A 21,019-nucleotide genomic window follows, 5' to 3' on the forward strand; every position below is an offset into this window, starting at 1 on the left:
CCAGCTTAAAAAGTGAAAAGCATGAGAAAGTTCTTGGGGGGTATCTCAAGAAACAAATGTAAGGCTGGGAAGAGAAGTCAGGGCTACTGTAGGGAAGTCTACAGTGGGAGTCCATGAAGTGTCTGTCCAGAAAAGTGCCATTAACACTCCAGTGGCAATGACTCCTGGACTGCTAACTTCAAGTTCTCAGGACAGTTTGACCCGTCCCACTTGGGCAACGAGTACCTCTGGATCATTCAGCTACAATGAATGTCTGGGGCAGAGCACGAAGACAGAAGCAAAAATAGTAGGTGAAAAACCATAGTAGGTGAACGGGGGAAATCCCAATATAGAAGCCAGAACCCAGTAACTCATTCATGGCCTCGGCCTGCTTTTCAACTGCTAATTGATTTTTCAAAGCTTCTTTCAACTCTTTTTGTAAAGAATGTATCGAGGCTCCTTTTTAATAGAGGGTAACAATCTGCGTGGGGTCATTCTTGAAAGTGTAACAACTAGAGCAACACTGTATACCCGCCCAGCGCCGCTGAATCCGCCAAGGTTTCTTGCGCAAAGGTCTCTGAGAGGGTGGGTTGGCGGTTTTAATGAAGTTTAAACATGTTTGGGGTGTGTCGACCAGAAAAGAATTGTGCTAAAACGTAAAAAGGGGTTAAAACCACAGTTAACAGGTGCCGTGAACACAGAAGGGAGGGAGGCAAGAGCCAACGCGTGGACCGCTTTCTGGGAAACGTGAGCGGCGCAGGTGCGTCCGGAGGGGAGCGCCGAGGGTCACGGTCCGGGCCGCCCCTCGGGCCCCAGCTGACGCCTGCGGTGGCGGGCGCGGGGCGGCGCGCACTGGGGACATGGGTGCGCGAGCGCCTGGGCCGGGGGCCGGGGGGCCGGGGGGCCGGGGGGCCGGGGGGCCGGGGGCCGGGCCCGGGCTGGCAGGCGCGCCGCCTCCCCGCGCCTCGCGCTCTGCAGCGAAGCAGCCGCCCCCACGCAGCGGGGCGGGGGCCGGGACCGGGAGCGCGCGGGGGAGGCGTCCGCTCCCGGGGACTGAGGCGGCGCCTCGGGTTCCCGGCTGCCGCAGGGACGCGGGCCGCCGCGCCGTCGGCGACATCTTGCTCGGGAGGAAAGCGCGGGGAGAGCCGGCCGCTCCGAGCTGCTGCGCCGAGCGCACAGAGGGCCGGCCGGGCGCCGCGGCACCCAGGAGGTAAGCCTGCAGGGCGCCCCGCCCCCCGCCCCCCCCGGCCTCCCGCGGCCCTGTCACCCGGCCTGCAGCCTCTGGCGGCCCCCCCGGGTGGCCCCCGCGGTCCGGGCCGCTCCGCCAGCCTGCAGGAGTCTCCCGCCCGGCACCCGCCGGGGCTGTCAGGACTGGGTCACCGGACGCTACCTGGCGGTCCTCCCGGGACCCGCCCCTTCCCGGCCCGGCCGCCCCGCGCCCCGCCCCCTCGCCCCCGCCCCTCGCCCCCGCCCCTCGCCCCCGCCCCATGCCCCCGCCCCGCCCCATGCCCCCGCCCCGCCCCATGCCCCCGCCCCCATGCCCGCCCCGCGCGGGCGGGGCTCCGGGTTTAAACGTCGCGGCGGGCCGGGCCGGGCCGGCGGGAGGGGCGGGGCTGCCTCCGTCGTGTCCCGGGTTCCGTAGGCGGCGGCGCGGAGCGGCTGGCGCTCGAGCCGGCGGGAGGCACCATGTCCCCGGGCAGCGGGGTGAAGAGCGAGTACATGAAGCGCTACCGGGAGCCGCGCTGGGACGAGTACGGGCCGTGCTACCGCGAGCTGCTGCACTACCGCCTGGGCCGCCGGCTGCTGGAGCAGGCGCACGCGCCCTGGCTTTGGGACGACTGGGGCCCGGCCGGCACCTCGGACGACTCGGCGTCGTCGGCGTCGTCGGGCGCCGCGGGCCCCGCGCCCCCCTGCGCCCCCGCCTCGCCGCCCGCGCAGCCCGCGGCGCGGGAGGGGCCGGAGCGGCGGGCGCGCGGGCCGGCGGAGGAGCAGGGCGCCGAGGCGGCGGAGGCGGCGGAGGCGGCGGAGGCGGCGGAGGCGGCGGAGGCGGCGGAGGCCGAGGAGGCCCGGGACGCGGAGAGCGCGGCGGCGGCGGCGGCGGCTGTGCCAGGTACTGGGCGGAGGGGCTGCGCCCGGGTCCGAGCGGCCCGGCTCCGGGTCTCGCAGCGCGCGAGGCAAGCCCTACCCCCCTCCCCCGGGGTAGAGGAAGAATCCACATCCCTTGACAAAATAAGGATGATGTCAGCCCCGCCTCCGCCCTCCCACCCTTGATTTCCGTCATCGGTGGCTCTGGGTTGAGCCAGTTGTGAATTCAGTTGAGGTGCCGCTCAACTGCAGGTCTCCTTCACCCCAGGGCCGTGGTCGCCTTCGTGAGCTCTAAAACCCCATCTATTTATATCTTAGCGCCCCTTTTCCCCGCCGACTAGCCCAGCTTTCACCCGATTCTCCGAGAGCACCTGCGGCGACAGGTTAAGAATCAGAGCCAGGCTTTCAGTCTGGTGATTGGGGCCGCGGTTTTCTCTGTTAACTCTAATCTCGCTGCCTCTTGCCTAAAGAATATTTCGAATTTGTTTACGCAGGCTGTTGCGTAACTCCTAGTTGGGGGGAGAACATTCCTTGCAAGTGCTCGGCCCTCTCCACCCCGGGCCCATCCACCCCAGAAGCGCATCCTGGTGCAGAGGCAGGGCGGCAGCTCTCCGGGGCTGCGTGCCTGGTTTCAGCCGTGGCCCGGCACCTTCTCTCCTGGCCAGACGGCTGCGGAGCTGGGGGCTCCGCTTGAGAGCCGGCTGCATGGTCGCTGGTGCTCAGGGCCAGATTCAGAGCCTCAGGCAGGATACAGCCTGCAGTAACCAGGGTCCTTCCTGCTGCTCCCCAGCCTTGGCCCCACAACCTCTCGCTCTCCACGCCGGGCCCGGGTCCCTGGATTTTAAAAAACTCCTCTGGCGATTAAAACAACCAAAAATTATTGAGAGCTTATTATGCCTCCAGTCACTTAGAGGACTTAGAATATGTATTTTCCCATTTAATGTTCAAAATAATTCTAAATGGTAAAATTTTAATCTCAATTTTATAGATGAAGAAATGGAAGCTCGGTAAATGATTAGTGGCATCTTGTTGCTTTAGGGCATTGTGAGTGGCAATTAATCCACTCTTTTCAGGTTGTCCTCCTCGCCTCTCTGTAATAGGCCGAGGAGGAGAGGAGATGTAACCTTTGAGTCAAAGAGCCAGGCTACTGTGCTCTTCAGTTCTTCTCAGTTCAACATCTGTGCCAGAGCTGCGCTCCATCCTCGGGTTCCTTGTAAATTCCCAGAGGTTGCCGAATATCTAGAAGCATGAGTCCTAGCTTCAGGGATCACTGGTAGGAATTCCAATAACAGAAGGTGGTGGGGGTAGGGGAACGGGCCTTCTGGTTTATTCCTGTGGCACAGATCTACCAGCTAAGTTGTGAAATGTACTTTATCAGACGGGACATGCTTTTCTCCTTCTGGCCCTTCCTTTCCATTGTTTGTGAAAGGGGTGTCAATTATTTCTGTGGGTATATAAATGCAATTTTTAGATAGCATTGTAGTATGGATGGTGCCTGTGTTTGCCTGAGTTCCTGATTATTTTGGTTTCCTTAGAGACACTGAATCCTACCAGTGGCTAAGGCCAGTTGTTTCTTCTCTGCTAATATTCTGGTTTAAGGCATCAGGCAGAAGAAAGGATGTTTGCTGAGTCCAGGACTCCTAATTGCAGGATCATTTGCTCTGCTCCCGCCTGATGATTCCTGTGTCTGGTGGGACTGAAAATCCTTGTTTTCAGTGGATGGTTTTATATACTAGAATGATGAGCACTCTTGAGTTTCTGTAGAACATAAACATTTGGTTCGTGTTTTTACCGAAGCCACGTGTGCACATAGGATCCTATAGTTCTGTGTGGCCTATTACAACAATCCAGCAGCTCCCTCGCCAGACACAGACCAATTACCTGTTCCTTAGGGGTCCACTTTCTACTCCTCTGGTTTTTCCCTTGGTGTTGATTTCTGTTTCTCCAAGTAACATGGAGATTGTTACTTGTAAATACCAATAAGTAATTACTATTTGCATTTAATAGTATTGGTACTTAATTTTTTTTTTTACCGGTTTTTAGCATTATTTATTGGCTTTAATTCTTTTTACCCCCTCCTAACCCCTACACATGGCCCCTTCCCACATCTTCGTAATATGTCAGCACAGAGTTTTTAGATTACAATTAGCGTCTGCAGTATGGTGCCTGGAAAATGTTGCTCAAAGCTGCCCAATATTGTTTGCCATGACTCCCTTTTCTCTCTTTCACAATACAACCAACACATCAGGTTCACTATCACTCTCGACATCTTAAGACATCCCTCCCCGGGCCTCTGACCTACTTCCTATTGGCCTGGTTGCTGCTCTTGCAGCCTGCTGCCTGCCAGTTCCATGTTGGGAGGGCTCTTGGCCACCACCCTGCAGACTCCTTGGCTTCTCTCTTGGGTAGGAGCCTTTGTGTGGCCCTTACATCATCTTCCATCTTGCTTCACCCCTCCTGTTGGAGTTGTCTTCTAGTAGCTTCCTGAGAAGAAGAGTACATAAGTTAATTTTCTAAGACCTTGGATGTCAAAAAATAGCATTAATCTGCCCTCATGATTTGGTGGGTTTGTGGCTGAGGATGGAATTCTAGGTTGGAAGTATTGTCTCTAAAAAATCTGGAGGCAGGGGATCCCTGGGTGGCGCAGCAGTTTAGCACCTGCCTTTGGCCCAGGGCGCGATCCCGGAGACCCGGGATCGAATCCCACGTCGGGCTCCTGGTGCATGGAGCCTGCTTCTCCCTCTGCCTGTGTCTCTGCCTCTCTCTCTCTCTCTCTCTCTCTCTCTCTCTGTGACTATCATAAATAAATTTTAAAAATTAAAAAATCTGGAGGCATTGCTCTGTTGTGTTGTAACGTATAGTATTGCTGTTACAGTACCAAGTCCTCCTGATTCTTGAGGACATGTCTCCACCCTCAGGAAGCTTTTAGAGTCTTCTCTTTGTCCTTTGCGTCCTGAATTTTTTCCTTGATCTAAGTCTGTTTTCCTCCAGTGTGCTTGGTGAGTCCTTACAGTGAAATTCCTGCTTTGTAATTTTGGTAAGTTTTCTTGGATTGTTTTTGTTATTTCTTTTTTTTTTTTTTTTATGCTTTTGTTATTTCTATTTCTGTTCCTGTTCCTTTTTTTCTAAACTCCTTAGTTGGATATTAGACTTCAGGAATTTATCCCCTGATTTTCTAATATGCACCCACCCCCTATTTTCATCTTTTTCTTCTGTTTTTCTGGGTGATATTCTCAATTATATCTTCCAACTCTTCTATTACATTTTTTAAAAAATATTTATTTATTTATTCATGATAGAGAGAGAGAGAGGCAGAGGAGGAGGGAGAAGCAGGCTCCATGCCGGGAGCCTGACACGGGACTCGATCCCGGGACTCCAGGATCGCGCCCTGGGCCAAAGGCAGGCACCAAACCGCTGAGCCACCCAGGGATCCCCTACATTTTTTTCTTTATTGGTGGGATCCTATTTACTTTTAAATTTATTTGATTTTATTCTCTGGACTTGCTTGCTTTCTTCCTGCCCTCTCGCCCCCTCCCTTCCTCTTTTTATTTTTTCTTAAAAAATAGTATTCTGTTCTTGATTCATCTACATAGTATTTTATGTTATCTTGCGGAGGATATTACTAGAAGTTCTTTGTTTTCTTCTCCGTGAATTTCTATAGCATAGTCTCTGGTTCCCCACCCTATCCCCATTTTTGGTTCTTTTTGCCTATAAACCTTTATTTCATGTTAGAGAGTTTTCGCAAATGTCTAGTGATCCTTGACTAAAAAGCTGTCAGGACATTTTTTTGTGTGAGGTAAGGGTGGTAGTCAAAGTGTTTACTGTGACATGCTTTGAAGAGGTCTGGACTGTCTCTAACCTTTTTTCATTGTCACATTTCTTTTTAAAATTTTTTTTAAGTTATACATATGCATAATTTTAAAAAATATGCTTAAAATGAAAAAAAAACCATAAATTCTGACCTATTTCCCACCCATACCCCTTGCTCTTTTCAGCCTTGGCCGCCCTCTTCTTATCTAGACTTATCTGTCGGCTTTTTTATTTTAAATATTATGTATTGACATCCCATCATGGGAGATGATTCAGCTTAAGATTTTAGCTCTGCCACTTCTACTCCCTGACATATATAGCAGCACCCATTTTGTTCCACATTATTAACTATATGACTATTTTGTTGAAACACTATTCTGTGTTTGAATTATGGTGGCTATGTAAAATAGTATTTACATGTGGACCATGTAGTGTATTTAGACTACATTTTCTTTTCATTTGTGTTTATCCTGAAGTTAATCATTGTTTCTTTTGTTTGTTTGCTTATTTATTTTTTATATTCCCATCACTAATTGAGCTTGAAATAGTCTGGTAGTACTTCAAAATTTGTCATATACTAGACACATTAGGTATTCTATTCATTTAATTTCTTTTCCTTAGAGACTTTTTTTTTTTTTTTTTTTGAACCCAATCCTCCTATTCCTATTTAGGCTGCCCACATCTGACACAGCTTCAGTCTGGGTGTTCTCTTCACTGTTTGCCTGAGTATTCCTTTTTTTGCTTACCTCCTTTATCTGATCCATGTCTTATAAATCTCAAATGCGGGGATCCCTGGGTGGCGGTTTGGCGCCTGCCTTTGGCCCAGGGCGCGATCCTGGAGTCCTGGGATCCAGTCCCACGTCGGGCTCCCAGCATGGAGCCTGCTTCTCCCTCCTCCTGTGTCTCTGCCTCTCTCTCTCTCTCTCTCTCTCTCTCATGAATAAATAAATTTAAAAAAATAAAAAATAAATAAATCTCAAATGTTCCTTTGTGTTGCTAATCCCTTCCTTTTGGTGTAATCCATACTCCGTAAGTCCTGAGAAATGTTGCATGGGAAGTAATAATTTTGTGACCTTGCATGGCTGAAGATACCTTTATTATATCCAAAGTTGGATTGGTATTTTGCAAGGTGGAAATTTCAGTGTCTTAAGGCATTATTATACTGAATCCTAATTTTTGGTCTGTGTTTTATTATTTTTTAAAATTTTTAAAGATTTTATTTATTTGAGAGAAAGAGATAATGAGAGAGCAAGCAAGAGTGGGGGAGGAGAGGGAGAAGCAGGCTCCCTGATGAGCCAGGGAGCCCCAGTGGGACTCAATCCCAGGCAGATGCTGAACTGACTGAGCCACCCAGGTGCCCCTGGTCTTGCATTTTACAGTACTGTGCCATTCTGACCCAATGTGGTTTTTTGTTTTATTTTTTTGTTTTTTGTTTTTTTTTTTTTGTAGCGGGGGCATTTTTTAAGAGATTCTCTTTATCCTAGGTGTTCTAAAATTCTACGTTTTTTGTTTTGTTTTGTTTTTTTGTTGTTTTGTTGTTGTTTTTTTTTAATATAAGCTCTATACCCAGTGTAGGGCTTGAACTCCTCACTCTGAGATCAAGAGTTGCATGCTCTACCAACGGAGCCTGCTAGGTACCCGATATGTGTATGTCTTTTATCATTCAGTGAGGGTGACAACTTGGTGGGCCTCTTTAGTCTGGAAAGTTTTCTTACAGTTCAGTAATATTTTCTAGCATTCTTTTAAATAATTTCTTGTGCTCTATTCATTTTTTCTTTCTATAATTTTTGGATGGGGTAATTCCTGGATCAAATCTCTAACATTTTTATTTAAAACTTCTTTGATATTGGAATTTTGAGTTCTGTGTTCTTGGAGAACTCACCAATTTTATCTTCCAAACTTTACACTAAAATTTTTAATTCTAGCATCTAGTTTTAAATTTTGAAGAGATCACATTTTTTTGGTCCCAAGTGTTATTTTTAAAAATTAAAAATAAAAAAATAGCATCCTGTTCTTGGATTTCTTTTAACTCAAAAAAAAAAAAAAAAAAAAAAAAAGAGAGAAAAAGCCATAAATATCCTTTGAGAGCTCTGTTACATTTCCTAGTCTTTTCTGTATATTTTGGTCTTTTTCTTTTTAGAGGATATACTCACATGTTTGCTCTTAGCCTGTCTCCTCATATATAAGAGTAAGGCTTGAAGAGCTTTTCAGGAACTCTATATGTGGGGGTGCTTATGGACTAGAGGGAAGACTACACAAGAAGTATCTACAACTACATAACAGAATTACCCTGCAAACTAGTGGCTTAAGATTCCCACACTTGTTTATTATTGCTCATGGTTTCTGTGGTTTGAAATTTGGCCTGGGTACAGGGATTTGCCTTGTTTCTACTCTTTGCTGTCTGCAGCCTCTGCTGGAAGGTGCCAGGCCTGGGGGCTGTCTGCTAGGACACTCGTATGTGACATCTTCATGCCCCTGGCCTTTCTCATAACATGCTGGCTGGCCAACAAGGGCATGGGTTCCTGAGAGAGAGCCGGGCAGATGCTGGATTGCTCTTTATGACTTATCACTAGGAGCCTTGTAGCACTCCTTTTACCCCATTCCCTGCTTACAAAAGTCTACGCAGGTTCAAGGGGAAGAACCGTCCACTACCCCAATTCTCAACAAGCATGTTCATATTCTGTTGTCAGAAGAGCATGTGGGCTGGGGCACTGATTAATGCAGGACCTTTGGAAAAGGCAATCTGTTGCTCTAGCCTACTACTTCATTTTCCAGTTCTCTGGGGTTCAGTTTGTGTCCTATGGGGCTTTCTTGTACAGGGAATTAGGATTCATCCTATTCAATTCTGCAAGGTCACTTCTACATCTTCATCTACTTTCTAGCTTCCAGAATTTTATTGACGCCTGATAAATTGCCTCCCTTGCTTTTTATCCTGTGAGTTCTTCCTTTTTTCCTTCACTCTAGTGGGCTTTTGGGATGAAGGGACCATATGCGCATGTCATTGGTGTATATTTAATCTAAATTCTATTTGTTAGATTTTTACTTATGTTTATTTTTTACTTTTCTTTCCTATCCTTTACTTTCCTTTTTTTTTCTTTTCTTTATTCTTTTCTTTCTTGATCAATCTTGCCAGAAACTTATGAATTCTATTAGTTTTTTTTCCCAAACTAACTCTTGGCTATGTGGATCTTCTTTATTATGTGTTTTTATTAATCCATGATCTTTTTTCCCTTATTTTAATTTTCTTTTTTTTTTTTAAAGATTTTATTTATTTATTCATAGAGACACACACAGAGAGAGAGAGAGAGAGAGAGAGGCAGAGACACAGGCAGAGGGAGAGGCAGCCTCCATGCAGGAAGCCCGATGTGGGACTTGATCCCAGGTCCCCAGGATCATACCCCGGGCTACAGGCAGAGCTAAACCGCTGTGCCACCGGGGCTGCCCTTTTCTTTTTTTTTCTTAAGATTTTATTTATTTATTTGAGAGAAAGAGAGAGAATGCATGTGCGAGCTGGGGAAGGAGCAGCAGGGGAAGGAGAAGGACAAGCCAACTCTGCACTGAGTGTGGAGCCCAATGAGGGGCTTGATCCCATGACCCTGAGACTATATGACCTGAGCTGAAACCAGGAGTCAGACACTTAACCAACCAAGCCCCTAGGTGTACCCATAATTATGTTTGAAAAATTACTTGCAGGAATAATTTAAGGCCTTGGGTCTCCAGAGAAGAGTGTAGTTTTTTGTGTTGGGTGCCTGTGGACACTCTGGATTATTAATAGCAGCCTTTATTTATCCATGGTGGGGAAGGTTGGTCCAGGAGCCCACTGTTATCAGAACTGAAGTCTCCACTCTGTTCACCCCATAACCCGCTGTGGTCTGGTTCCCTAACCCCATGTTCCCTTCTGTCAGCCATGGGACAGCTTGCTGGCCAAATGCCATGTCCCTTCCTCCTCATCTTACTAACCCTCCCTGTCGTATTTGGCAGTTAATTGCTATCTCCTTTATCTATTTATCTATTGCTATCTTCTTTATCGGTCTTCCTTAGTTGTTCACCTGGTTAGTTTTTATACTTTTCTGGCAATTCTTTTTTCCTTCTTGGGCTGTCCTTCCTCAGCCTGGCTGTTCCTTAAATAATGGTGGCCCCAGGGACCTGACTCTACTCTCCCCTCTGACTGCATTGCTCCTTGGGTAATCTGTTTCACCTTCAAACCTCAGCTCCCACCTGCTCATTCACCACCTTCTCTCCTGGGTCACAGATGAAGTGTCCAGTGGCTGGGTGGCTGCTTGGTTGTTCCAGAAGCATCTCACATCTGAGGCTAGTATCTTTTCCTTATTCTGTGGTGGGCCTTTTCTCGGGGGATGGCCTGACCATCCACTGCAAACACTTGTGGGAGCAGTAGACCCCTCTTTGCTCCCAGTGCTATGTTGTGTCTGTGTTTACCTGTCAGTCTTGCCCAGCATTGCTGGGCTGTCTGCCCTGGAGAGGCTTTGGCACCACCTCCCTGCTGTTCTGATGAGTGTGTAGTTCACAAGTGCCCAGTGAGTCTGAGCACCTGCCAAGCCCAGTGGGTGCCCTCTGGTCCTTTTTTGCCTCTCCACCCTTACCATGACTATTGGTCCCCACTTCCCCCCACTTCCCCCGCAACCTCCAAGCTTTGCCATTATTTGGTAGCTGGCCTTTCTGGCCTCACTTCTCTAACTCATCCTTCACTTTCGCAGGAGGCCTTATTCCTAAAATGCAAATAGGGCATGTCATTTTCCAGCTTAAAATCCTTTAGTGATTCTTCATCATTTTCAGGATAAAATAAAATTCCTGAGTTTGGCATAGAACGTATTTCACCCTTGCTGCCTGCTCCATGCCTTCATCCATAGACTCTCTGTGTACTTGTCATTTTGAACTATTTATATTCCCTCTTCTCTCCAGGCCTTTGAACAAGACATTCCCCCTTGCTGAGATTCTCTTTTCTATTTTCCTCCTGGCTAGCTTGTCCTTTAAATCATTTTTACCTTCTCTGGGTAGGCTTCTCTGGAAGACCTAGGTTAGTCTCATATGGAGTAGGAGAGGAAGAGGAAGAAGAGAAATTAATCAAGGAAGATGATTTAGATTGTTTTCCTTCTCTTTCTCAGTTCTGTGACTGCACAGGCTTTGCCCCCCCCCCCTTCTGTTTCCCTTTGTCTTGATCTTGATGGGCTCCTTTCCCCCCTCTTCCTAGAGCCAGCAAAGAAGAAAACAAAGATGGACACTTCACTCAGAAATGTTTGAGCAAGGAATGGATTTAGATCTCATGGTAAAATGGAAAATTGGCATCTCAAGTGCTGTGTTTAAAGATATGGCACAGTGGTACAAAGGGTACAGTGGTACTCCAGGGTCAGTGCATTGTTTGTTTCTTAAAATATATAGTAATAAATGAAACAGTCTGGTAGAGTCAAGGTCATTGCTGAAGACAGAAATGACAGATGATCTATTGAGGCTCCTTATACTTCTGCCCTGGGATCAAGATTTCCTTTTCAGGGGCTCACTCTAAAGGGAACATGGACAGAAGCAAGAAAAGAATCACAACTAAAAATAGTAAGGGACAAGGGGCACCTGGGTGGCTCAGTGTTTGAAAGTCTGCCTTTGGCTCAGGGCAAGATGCAGTGTTGAGTCCTGCATTGGGCTCCCCGCGGGGAGCCTGCTTCTCCCTCTGCCTATGTCTCTGGCTGTCTCTGTCTCTTGTGAATGAATGAATGAATAAATAAATAAATAATCTTAAAAAAAATAGTAAGAGACAAGAGCATGTCCTAAAGAAGTGATGAGGTTTTGGAATAGCAATCTATAAAATCATCAGCTAGAGACAAATTCTGGAGTATCTGAAGTGAGGGGTATCCTTAAGACCTAAACAGCTGGAGTAAATGAAATGGAGCCCTAGATGCATAAGGAGCTCTTATTCAAAATAATAAAACTAGATCACAGTCTTACACCAGACACGAAAAGTAACTCAAGTATATTAAAGACCCGAAACCATGAAATGCCTAGACGAGGACATAGGCAGTAGGCTCCTCATAGCAAGGTGTTTTTTGATCTGATTCCAAAGGCAATGGAAACTAAAGCAAAAATAAATGAGAGTACAACAAGCTGAAAACTTCTGCACGGTGAGGGAAACCATCAACAAAAAGGCAACCTATTGAATGGGAGAAGATATTTGCAAATAAGATATCCCATAAGGGGTCAATATCCAAAATACATAGAGAACTCACACAACTCAACAACAAAAAAACCAAACAACTCAAATGAAAAAAAAAAAAATGAGCAGAGGATCTGAATAGACATTTTTCCAAAGAAGTTATACAGATGCCCAATAGGCATATGAAAAGATGTTAAACATCAGTAATTATCAGGGAAATGCGAATCACCTCACACCTTAGAATTGCTATTACCAAAAAGATAGGATAGAAATCTCAGGTGTTGCAAGGATGTGGAGAAAAGGAAGCCCTCATACACTTGGTAGGAATAGAAGTTGGTACAGCCACTGTGGAAAACAGTTTGGAGATTACTCATAAAAGTAAGAATAGAACTGACCATATGATCCAGCAATTCCACTTCTGGGTATTTATCTGAAGAATACAAAAACACTGATTTGAAAAGACATAGGCAGCCCTATCACAGCATGAGTTACAGTACCCAAGATAAAGAAGCAACCTAAGTGGCCATTGATGGATGCATGGATAAAAAAGGTAAGGCATATATTTACATACAACGGAATATTACTGAGTAGCTACAAAAAAAAAAAAAAAGCCAGGAAATCTTCCATTTGTAACAACATGGGTGTTTGTTTCTTCCTCTCTCTCTTTCTTTCTCTCTTTTTAAAAAATTTTTTACTTATTCATAAGAGACACAGAGACATAGGCAGAGGGAGAAGTAGGTTCCCTGTGGGGAGCCTGATGTGGGACTGGATCCCAGGACCCCGGGATCATGATCTGAGCCGAAGGCAGACGCTCAACCACTGAGCCACCCAGGTGCCCCAATATGGGTGTTTCTAAAAGGTTTCATATTAAGTGAATAAATCTGATGAAGAAAGGCAAATACTATTTGATCTCATCTATATGTAGAATCTAAAAAACAAGACAAATCAATGAATAAAACAAAAGCTCATGGATACAGAGAACAGATTGATGGTTACCAGAGGAGGGCAGAATGGGTGAAGGGGCTCAGTCACACAGTGATGGATGGTAATAGGCTTACAGTGGTGATCACTTTGTAGTGTATTCAAATATTCAAATTATAATGCTGTACACCAAAAATTTATATAATATATACCAATTTTATGTCAATAAAATGTAAATTTAGGCCGAAATGAAACATGAGCTTGCAAAAGGTTTAAACAAAACAGTATAACTTTTATAAAAAGTTTATAAAAAACAATGAAAATCATGGAGGACCTGGGTGGCTCAGTGGTTGAGCATCTGCCTTTGGCTCAGGTTGTAATCCCAGGATCCTGGGATTGAGTTCCGCATCAGGCTTCCCACAGGGAGCCTGCTTCTCCCTCTACCTGTGTCTCTGTGTCTCTGTCTCTCTCATGAATAAATAAAATCTTTAAAAAAAAAATGGTAATGAAAATTATAAAAAGTAAGGGAAGTGGGTGTGTTTTAGAGTGTATTCTTAATGTCCAGTGTTCAACCCAGATAGGGCAGTCCCATTTTCCTTCAGAGTTTCTCCCACTCTGCTGACAGAATTTAGGACTGTGTAGACTGTGGATTCTGATTCATTTAGTCATTTCTATTGCAAGTGTTTGTTGGGGAAGCCCTCAGAGCAGGAGCCCTCCTCTCTGGCTCTTCAGGCTGGGAATGCGTAGCTGTGCACCTAGGTAACTATGGAAACCATTCCCTATTGTGACTGAGGACTTTTCAAATTACGGTCACCAGCTCTCTCTCACAAGGAGCATGTTAGAGGTTAGAGGCATAGGGAGCTCTCCATATTCATGGAACATCAAAAAGAAATGACATTGAGCATGTAAGAGCCATCGGGAGCTCTCCCCAATCATAGTGCCGTCAGGAAGAAATGGAATCCTGGAACTCCAGTTGAGTGGCTTAAAAACTAACTTTTACAGCTGCTGAGTGATTACCACAAATCCAGATCTTTATCTGAAGCAAGACATTGATGGCTGGGCCTACTTTGGGGTTGTGGAGAAAGCTGTTAGGCTCTGGTGCTTTCTAGCTTTTAATTTAATTGAGATGCTTAATCTCAGAATATGAATAAATGGGGGTGCCTAGAGCTCTGTTGAGCATCTGACTTGTGATTTTGGCTCAGGCCATGATCTCAGGGTCTTGAGATGGAGCCCTGTGTTGGGTTTTGTGCCAGGATTTGGAGTCTGCTTGGGATATTCTCTCTCTCTCCCCCCCTCTCCCCCACCCCATGTCTGCACCCCCCCCCAAAAAAAAAAAACTGGATCTTAAAAAAAATAATAATATGGAGGCACCTGGGTGGCTCAGTTGGTTAAGCATCTGCCTTTGGCTCAGATCATGATCTCAGGGTCCTGGGATCAAGCCCCATGTTGGGCTCTCTGCTCAGTGAGGAGTCTGCTTCTCCATCTCCTTCTGCCTGTGCCTCCCTCTGCTTGTGCTCTCTTCTCTCTCTTGTGCTTTCTCTCTCTCAAATAAATAAAATCTTTTTTAAAAATATGAAAAACATCTGTTCTTTCGAATAGGCTTGGTTCAATCTTGGTGTATTTGTTGATTTTAAAATGGGATAGACTGAAAAGTATGGCACTAACTTGTTTCTGTATTTCTGCTTTCCAGGAAATTGTGAATTGAGCTATCAGTGAAAAAGTTACTGAATTAAGCATTGTGAATTTTACAACCCAAATATTTAAAGTAATTCTATGTAAACATGATTTTACAACATTCTCATTTTGTTTTATCTCCTTTTTTTTTTTTTTTTTTTTAGCACTGGAAGTGAAAGATCTAAAAGAAAAACCTGAACAACAGATCAGAACAAAAGAGACTGACAAGTTACTTAACAGTACTGAACCTCGACAGCAACAAAGTGCCTTACTTGCTAGAGGAAATAGGAAAGCAGTCAAAAGTCCTCAAAGATCATCAAGTAGAATAAAAGAGAACAAGCATCCATTTGCCCTTTACGGGTGGGGAGAAAAACAGATGGATACAGGAAGCCAAAAAACTCACAACGTCTGTGCTTCCGCCTCAGTGCATGAGGTGGGTTCGTGTGCACCCAGCTTCTCTGCCTTTCCCTGGAGGATGGGGGTTGGGCTGTGCTCCTGTAAACAGGTCCTGTGCTCACTGCAATGCTTTGGGTCATGGTAGGTCTAGGGGATGGTGGGGGCAGGTGGGGGACAAGGAAAGCCCAGGACTGGGCATCTCTCTGGGCGTTACCTTCCCAGCAGATTGAGGGATTTTGCTGGGAGTTAGTTGGTGTCTGGAAGGTTTACCCAACTTGGAGCCAGGTGAAGAAGTGGCTGGAGTCAGGGTTTTCAGGTTCCTAGGAGGCCAGTTGGGGCACAGGAGAAGCACAACCAGGGCTGGCAGCTGCCCATCTGGGTTTGCCATGGGCCTCTTGAGAGGTTTCCAGTTCCTTTAGGATTGATCACTGGTATCCCTTGACTCCTTTGTTTTCTCCTGTTAGATGGCTTCTCCTCTCATTCTTGGCATCTGCTATAGACTCCCTTTTGTTCTTTGCATTATATTTGGATGATTATGTTTTCCCCTGCTCATCCACATCCAGTGGCTTTTGCTCCTTGGAACCTTGGTTGTCTCATACTTAGTCCTGAGAACGTGTCTGGCAGGAGGTCTTCATGTGTGGAGCCCCAGAACAGTGATGTATGTTAGTGTCAGCACAGCTCCCACAGCCTAGAGCAAAGAGTGAATGGAATGAAGCAGAAAGTACAAACAATTTGAATTCTGATGAAATACTATAATCAGACTTTTACCGAACATACTTCTGAACGAACCCTAGCAGATGGTGTTTTTTGGAGTGATATTTGAGACAATGAAGCTGTGGTTTAACAAAAGACTATGGTAATTCCATGGGATTAAGTTTAACAGAGTTTTGTTTTGTTTTGTTTTAAGTTTAACAGAGTTTATAGTGTGAAAATGTCTTTTAAGTGGTGAAATCCCTTGAGACTTTTTAAAAAAAAATATATTGCCGTAAAAATACTTAAAGTCTTTTAATGGAATACTTATCCAGGCTTAATGCTCAGCTTTTTCAATAACTTTCCAGAGCCAATTTCTAGGGGCATGTTGCAAATTAGTTGTTTACCATTTCTATCTAAGATTCAGTCCAGTGGACATCTCTTGTGATTGCCTGTCTCTGTCACTTACAGTGGGCAAGGGAACGGCTGTTCCCAAGGAGCTTTTACACACAGGAATGTAAGGAGGCTGGGCTTGCCTCTGCCCTGCTTCGGGTGACCTGGGGGTAGCTTCACTGCAGGAATTCTTGAAAATTATTGCAAATGCCACATAAGTTTTTATACTTTTATTTTGGAAGTAAGAATAATTTTTTACTTGTGACTTAGATTCATGAATCAGCATTACGAGCCAAGAACAGAAGACAGGTGGAAAAAAGGAAACTGGTCACCCAGAGGCAGCGTGCTCACTCCGTGGAGGTGGAGAAGAACAGACGGGTGAAGCCTTCCGCCTCCGAGAACCCGTGGATGACAGAATATATGAGGTGCTATTCAGCACGAGCATAAGCAGACACGGTTGCTGGGACAGCCTCTTTGAAAAGGTATAAAGAAAGAACAAGAGAAAAACCATCAAAAGAAAACAGAGACAGGTTTAAGAAACCAACAGATTATTTAAGGTTTTTCATAGGGAATTTCCTAAAGACTGCTCTGTCTCGACGGATCCTGGTCACCTACCTCAGCCGTAGGGTGACAGTTGAAGCCATAGACATTTGGTTATTTATGGAGATAATTCCCTAAATATTTGATATTCTTATAAGGGTTTTGTTTTAAAGCATCTTAATCTTTTCAGACACCGACACCGAATGCCTTTAAATGGCTACAGATGCTTAACATTCAATATTTTCATCAGTTTAGCCGGAGCCTATTTTCATCCTGTTCTAATAACTTTCAGATTCCATAGCCAGTAAGATCATTCCAACTTGCAGCTTAAGACCCATTTTCCTTATGTGGAGTTTTCTATGTGAAAGAATAGCTTGTTAAAAGTGAGTTTCAACACTAATACTGACTCCTGTGTAGTGAAACCAGAATCTTGGTAGTTCCTGAAAAATTAAACTTATTTGTGTTTCAGATTCGGCATCACGTCACGCAGACTGAATTTAAGAATTATCTGGGTTGGGTTGAGGGTCCTCTTTTCTCTTTAAATTGTCATTGAGGCACTTATTATTTCATAGTTTAATAGATCAAATGCATTCCAGTGAATGAAGTGCTAGTGCCATGTATTTAGAGTAGTACTGAAGTTTCTTTTGAAACTTTTTTTTTATTATTGCAACTTTTTTTTTTTTTTTAAACACATAATGGGGAATCATTCCTTGCTGCAGTCTGGCCTTTTGGCACATATGCACTGTGGATTTTTGCCTCTTCTATATATAATAGTTGGCAATGATGTTTAGAACTTACAATGTGAAATTTCATTTAATTATGCTGAGATTGTTTTGCTCACTGGGGATGGGGGACAAATGTTTTGATACCAATTAGAGATGTGGCCCACCCCTCCTTTCTGCACTTCTCCCCTACAGACTCATTTATAACAAAGCCTCAATGATGTACATTATTCAGACTTCTGGCTGAAACACATGACTAGGCAGCAGGTGTTACAGAGAACTTACAGTGGGAGAATGGTGGTGTGTGTCTAGGCACAGATGTGAGTATGTAAACAAAGTGCTCCTTCCCTGGTACAATTGCTTTTGGGGTAGAAAAATGGTTTTAAGAAACCCTTGGTTTCCATCCAGCAGATAGAGAAAAATCTACAGGAAGGTTGAGTGCTAAATTCTCTGTAAGAGACTCCTTTTGACTAGGCCAGGCACCTGGAGATGGGCAGATAAAGTTTGCTGTTAGATGTGAGGTTGAAAATTTCCTTGATATTTTTTACTCTGGATCTTTGAAGTATCATGTTCAGTTTTAACTTTTTTATTTTTATTTTTTATTTTTTATTTTTTTTTTAAGTAGGCTCCACAACCAACATGGGGCTTGAACTCATGACCCTCAGAGCAAGAGTCACATGCTGTACTGACTGAGCCAGCCAGGTGCCCCCATTGTCAATTTTTAGAACACAGATATGTTTTATTCTACATAAAGTCTTCCCACAGTATCATTGTAATACTGTAGTAAACTTTGAAAACTCACCTAATCATGAGCTTTTAAAAAAGTACTTTTTAAATGTTTGCATCATTTTGAAATGAATTCTTTTACATAGAGAGCTCTCCTAATCTTTGAGATGTATATTTAACAAGAAGTTCTATATGTTGGTCCAAACAACCTTGCTAATAATTCTGGTGATTGTTGCCGTAATTATTGTTCAAGTCCTTAAACACTGCAGGTACCTAACAATCAAAATCATGTGGCATTGTGATGGTGTAGCTGACTGTAAAAACTGTTCCTTTCAAACCACTTCTTGCATGTTTGGTTTTAGCCATGAAGCTCAAGCGTTCCTGTTGCACCTGACAATCTTAGGGAAGCTAGCCTTGGGGGTAGCTTAGGCCCCATGCTGACAGGCTGCCTTAGAAACCCAACTTTCTCTAGGCTTTGACCGAGCCAGACTCTCTCTCTCCTTTAGAGAACAGACTCGTATCTAACATTCTTACTACTGAAAACTCCAGATGGAGATAAAACCTAGGAGGCAATATTGGCCAGTTTCCCCCACCCCCCCCCTTTTTAAGTAGAGGACAAGTGATCACAATTTTTAGAGTACTTTTAATATGCATGCACAATGAATAAATCAATCTGAATTAATTGTGAGTGCCCTTCCTATGCCCAAGTCATTAGTTAGTTAGGGTGTCTTTTCTTTTTAGAGGTGAAAATTACCTTTTGAGCCCATGATGTTTTTTTAAGTGATAACAATTTGATGGTCTTACTTTTTCCTTCTCACTCTAGAAACTAATGTAGTTTTAATTATGTTTCTAATTCATGGGACAAACTGAAAGACAGTTCAAAATTACCTTTCATGTTGAAAAGTTTGAAACTGTTGAGAATCCAGTGACATTTAAAATGAAAGATAGATTAATTGCTACATAAGACTCTTTTAAATTTTGGTTTTAAAATTAAAACAGTTTGCCATAAACATGTTTTCTGTGTTACCTTTATTAAAAGCAGTAATACAGTATTGAATAACATCTAGCACTCTGCTGGACCAAAGTGAATGAGAAGTAAATAGGAATCTATTCTTTCTTTTAAAACCTAAAAGGCAAATAAAAAAATAAAAATAAAATAAAACCTAAAAGGCTGCTCTTATTTAGGAGGTATCAAAACACTTGGTACCTCTGGTTTTTTATATATATAAAAATATATATATAAACATATATATATATATATATATATATATATATATATATATTTGTTCCTCCATCGCCATAACATTTGTAAGCACACACATATATTTTTTTTAAAGTTTACTAAACACATAATAGGATGTAGGTTATCTTAATTGATCATGATGTAGTACACGCATATTTATGGCACTTCATATGTAATAGCTTTGTCATTGTTACATTAAATAAAAATTGCTAATAACTTGAAAGGTGTGGTTGTGAGATCACTCCAAGTCAGTTAACTAACTTGCATGAAAGGTGTCTGTGAGTTTTTAGAAGTCACCTTCCAAAACAGAATTTGGCACTCTTGGCAGGGTTAAAAAGAATCTGTAGTGATTCCCCTCCTCCTTTAACTTGAAATGCTATACTGAGCATAAACTTTAAAAATGGAATGTTTATAGTAGTACGTGGTATTTAAAATGTTCAAAAGTATTATTGGCAAAGAGGGAGAGAGGCAAAGCATATGTTAGAAGTGAAAACAACTTTTCTTGTTGACTACTTCAGTAAAAAATAGTTTCATGGATAGTTTTACCCTGGACTAAAGTAAAAATGGTGCTAATGTTTGTTTATCTTGATTCTGTATTTGGTTTGATATTAAAATGCTAATGCCTGACTCATAATGTCCTCACTATAGTCTGGTGATAAGTTCCATAATATGTAAAAAGGGGTCCTAAAAAAATGACCTGATCATTTCAAAATGTTTGCATTTGAAATGGATTTTTGTACAACAGAATGAATAGGGAGTTAACCGGTGTAAGTATATGCCTAATACCAAATTCTTTGCAAGGAGCTATGTCTAGATACCCAGATTTGCTCCCTTCAAGCCTATGAGTGTGAGATGGAAATAAGTTGCTTCTTTTAATACTTATTGCCATTTTGAAAGTCAGGACACCTGCATGAAGACATCAGAAGCCTCTCTTTGGATTTCTTTTATAATTAGCAAAACTGTACTTAAGAACAGTCTCCCCCTATAGTTATATGTTTATTTTGAGTACAGACTTCAATTTAACATTCTGAAGGAACAAAGGCTGGGAACCTATAATCACAAAGCTCAGGCAATGAGAATTTTGGGTTGTATTTTCTAAGAACTATGTATTGCTTTTAGCTTATATTTAATATTGCAATTTCTTGGAAAAATGTGAATAAAGTTAATATTACAGACTGAAATTTCTGTTTTGTGGAAAATAATTCTGATTAGAAAAAATGTATGATCATGTTGACTCCTAAATGGATATTTTAGGAGACAAATGTTTAATAAGATATTTTGTACCCAGGAAAAGATACTTTCTGTATATATACTTTGAGTTGAACTATGAAGTTTTCCTAGTCTTTTCCTCACACTTTCCTATTTTGAAAATTAAAAAAGCAATAGTGCCTAGTTAAAATAATTTAAAAGAAACATAGAGTAAAAAAGTGAAATTTCTTTCAGTACCACCCCATGACCAAAGTTCTGCATCCCTTCTTAGAGGAAACCAGTGTTAGGTATGTAAGCTCGCAGACCTTTTCTCTAAACACTTATCTATGGAGTTACATGAATGTTTTTTGGAGGGTGCACAAGTATGTAATGTCATACATGTTCTATCATATCTTTCTCTTAATATCGTAGAGAAGGTTTGTGTTCCAGATTAGGTGGAGTTAACACACACCTTTTGTTCTCACTGAACAC

General features: G+C 43.6%; 1 protein-coding gene across 2 annotated transcripts; it reads left to right on the top strand.

The window, feature by feature from the left end:
• Window positions 1–1,633: 1,633 nt before the first annotated feature.
• CCSAP (centriole, cilia and spindle associated protein) lies at window positions 1,634–20,520 on the top strand. Of its 2 annotated transcripts, XM_077894566.1 has the most exons (4): window positions 1,634–1,992; window positions 2,041–2,089; window positions 14,794–15,062; window positions 16,379–20,520. In XM_077894566.1, exons 1-4 carry the CDS (start codon window positions 1,666–1,668, stop codon window positions 16,553–16,555), a joined length of 822 nt encoding a protein of 273 aa, XP_077750692.1. In that variant the 5' UTR covers window positions 1,634–1,665; the 3' UTR covers window positions 16,556–20,520. The 2 variants fall into 2 exon arrangements, with proteins under 2 accessions (XP_077750692.1, XP_077750691.1); XM_077894565.1 differs by lacking the exons at window positions 1,634–1,992; window positions 2,041–2,089 and adding an exon at window positions 13,755–13,927.
• The last annotated feature ends 499 nt before the right edge of the window (window positions 20,521–21,019 follow it).

This window comes from Canis aureus, chromosome 4 (genome assembly GCF_053574225.1).
Source record: "Canis aureus isolate CA01 chromosome 4, VMU_Caureus_v.1.0, whole genome shotgun sequence".
NCBI lineage: Eukaryota > Metazoa > Chordata > Mammalia > Carnivora > Canidae > Canis > Canis aureus.

Coding starts and splice junctions, on each gene's coding strand:
- CCSAP (XM_077894566.1), top strand. CDS start 1,666: ATGTCCCCGGGCAGCGGGGTGAAGAGCGAGTACATGAAGCGCTACCGG. Junction 1,993..2,040: donor GCGCCGAGGCGGCGGAGGCG/GCGGAGGCGGCG, acceptor GCGGAGGCCGAG/GAGGCCCGGGACGCGGAGAG. Junction 2,090..14,793: donor GGCGGCGGCGGCTGTGCCAG/GTACTGGGCGGA, acceptor TTTTTTTTTTAG/CACTGGAAGTGAAAGATCTA.